Below are 2,500 nucleotides of genomic sequence, written 5' to 3' on the forward strand. Positions count from 1 at the left end.
CCTCTCTTCCCTCTCCCCCCCTCCCCTCTCTTCCCTCTCCCCCTAACCTCCCGTCCCTTACGGGAAGACAATGGCAAACCACCTAATATTTAACCCTTACGATAACAGAGTATGATACATCAGAATCAGTCAGAAGTATTGTATAAACAACGAATAAACTACACATTAGTGAACTGTGTTGTAATGCTGGTACGATTAAAGGATCTCAAATTCACCAGTTTGGTGATGAGGTCGGGGGCACGTGTTCTATTGTATTGGTTGCCGTTTCGTGATGTCATACCGGAAGCAGCCAATAATAAGGCTCGCCTGTCGAGGAATTGGACTTCTTCTGAGTAAATATGCACAAAGCGTATTTACAATGCTTTATAAATAATAGGAAGACGTGTTGGAAGATTTAATATCCTGCAACATTGCTGGTGCGAATTCCGTTCGGTAATTTGTCACCGGTCATCCGGCTGGGCGGTTTCCCACGACTTCCGCTGCGAGCTCCAGGCTGCGCCTGCGTGTCGTGGCGCTCGGAGCGCTGATTGACGGGTGTTGATTGGTGCGGTCGGACGTCTATCTGCCGCTCCCGTTTGCAGCGGGCTCCATCTGCGAAAGATGGATTTTTCCCGGTGTACTCATGTCGAACTGGTGAGTGATGATTAATTCACCGTTGTGGAACGTTCATACAGTTTGCTCCAAATTGCTGTCAACGCCTTTTATTTCCACCTCAGTAAATGTCTTCTGAACCACTATACTTATAGAATATAGTATAGGCTAGGTGCTCTGATTTCGTATAATCATTGTGCTCATTAGCTCTGAGCTGTAGGTGCTTTTACAATTTACACAGTCACTTGTGCTTCTCATTTACAGTTCCTCGTCTCTGAAATTAATAAAAAAACGAGTGACAGCGGGTTGAGCCTTCAGGTTGGGGTGGCATTACAACGCGCTGTGGTGTGTGTGTGTGTGTGTGTGTGTGTGTGTGTGTGTGTGTGTGTGTGTGTGTGTGTATGTATGTGTGTATGTGTGTGTGTGTGTGTGTGTGTGTGTGTGTGTGTGTGTGTGTGTGTGTGTGTGTGTGTGTGTGTGTCTGTCTCTGTGTGTGTGTGTCTGTCTCTGTGTGTGTGTGTGTGTGTGTGTGTCTCTGTGTGTGTGTGTGTCTCTCTGTGTGTGTGTGTCTCTGTGTGTGTGTGTCTCTCTGTGTGTGTGTCTCTCTGTGTGTGTGTCTCTCTCTGTGTGTGTCTCTCTGTGTGTGTGTCTCTCTGTGTGTGTGTCTCTCTGTGTGTGTGTCTCTGTGTGTGTGTGTCTCTGTGTGTGTGTGTCTCTCTGTGTGTGTGTCTCTCTGTGTGTGTGTCTCTCTGTGTGTGTGTCTCTCTGTGTGTGTGTCTCTCTGTGTGTGTGTCTCTCTGTGTGTGTGTCTCTCTGTGTGTGTGTCTCTCTGTGTGTGTGTCTCTCTGTGTGTGTGTCTCTGTGTGTGTGTGTCTCTCTGTGTGTGTGTCTCTCTGTGTGTGTGTCTCTCTGTGTGTGTGTCTCTCTGTGTGTGTGTGTCTCTGTGTGTGTGTCTCTCTGTGTGTGTGTCTCTCTGTGTGTGTGTCTCTCTGTGTGTGTGTCTCTCTGTGTGTGTGTCTCTGTGTGTGTGTGTCTCTCTGTGTGTGTGTGTCTCTCTGTGTGTGTGTGTCTCTCTGTGTGTGTGTGTCTCTCTGTGTGTGTGTGTCTCTCTGTGTGTGTGTGTCTCTCTGTGTGTGTGTGTCTCTCTGTGTGTGTGTGTCTCTCTGTGTGTGTGTGTCTCTCTGTGTGTGTGTGTCTCTCTCTGTGTGTGTGTCTCTCTGTGTGTGTGTGTCTCTCTGTGTGTGTGTGTCTCTCTGTGTGTGTGTGTCTCTCTCTGTGTGTGTGTCTCTCTGTGTGTGTGTGTCTCTCTGTGTGTGTGTGTGTCTCTCTGTGTGTGTGTGTGTCTCTCTGTGTGTGTGTGTGTCTCTCTGTGTGTGTGTGTGTCTCTCTGTGTGTGTGTGTGTCTCTCTGTGTGTGTGTGTGTCTCTCTGTGTGTGTGTGTGTCTCTCTGTGTGTGTGTGTGTCTCTCTGTGTGTGTGTGTGTCTCTCTGTGTGTGTGTGTGTCTCTCTGTGTGTGTGTGTGTCTCTCTGTGTGTGTGTGTGTCTCTCTGTGTGTGTGTGTGTCTCTCTGTGTGTGTGTGTGTCTCTCTGTGTGTGTGTGTGTCTCTCTGTGTGTGTGTGTCTCTCTGTGTGTGTGTGTGTCTCTCTGTGTGTGTGTGTGTCTCTCTGTGTGTGTGTGTGTCTCTCTGTGTGTGTGTGTGTCTCTCTGTGTGTGTGTGTGTCTCTCTGTGTGTGTGTGTGTCTCTCTGTGTGTGTGTGTGTCTCTCTGTGTGTGTGTGTGTCTCTCTGTGTGTGTGTGTGTCTCTCTGTGTGTGTGTGTGTCTCTCTGTGTGTGTGTGTGTCTCTCTGTGTGTGTGTGTGTCTCTCTGTGTGTGTGTGTGTCTCTCTGTGTGTGTGTGTGTCTCTCTGT

The 2,500-nt window shown here is 48.5% G+C and overlaps 1 protein-coding gene across 2 annotated transcripts in view; it reads left to right on the forward strand.

Annotated features, from left to right (window-relative positions):
* The first annotated feature begins 480 nt into the window (after positions 1-480).
* CTIF (cap binding complex dependent translation initiation factor) overlaps positions 481-2,500 on the forward strand; it is a 79,954-nt gene continuing 77,934 nt past the window's right edge. Inside the window, exon 1 of one of the 2 annotated variants that reach the window (XM_078786742.1) lies at positions 481-633. In XM_078786742.1, coding sequence (XP_078642868.1) covers positions 601-633 — 33 coding nt within the window. In that variant the 5' untranslated portion in view covers positions 481-600. The remainder of the gene's footprint in view (positions 634-2,500) is intronic. The other variant, XM_078786743.1, reaches the window with a different exon arrangement.

This window comes from Myxine glutinosa, chromosome 11 (genome assembly GCF_964187855.1).
Source record: "Myxine glutinosa chromosome 11, kmMyxGlut1.1, whole genome shotgun sequence".
Lineage (NCBI taxonomy): Eukaryota > Metazoa > Chordata > Myxini > Myxiniformes > Myxinidae > Myxine > Myxine glutinosa.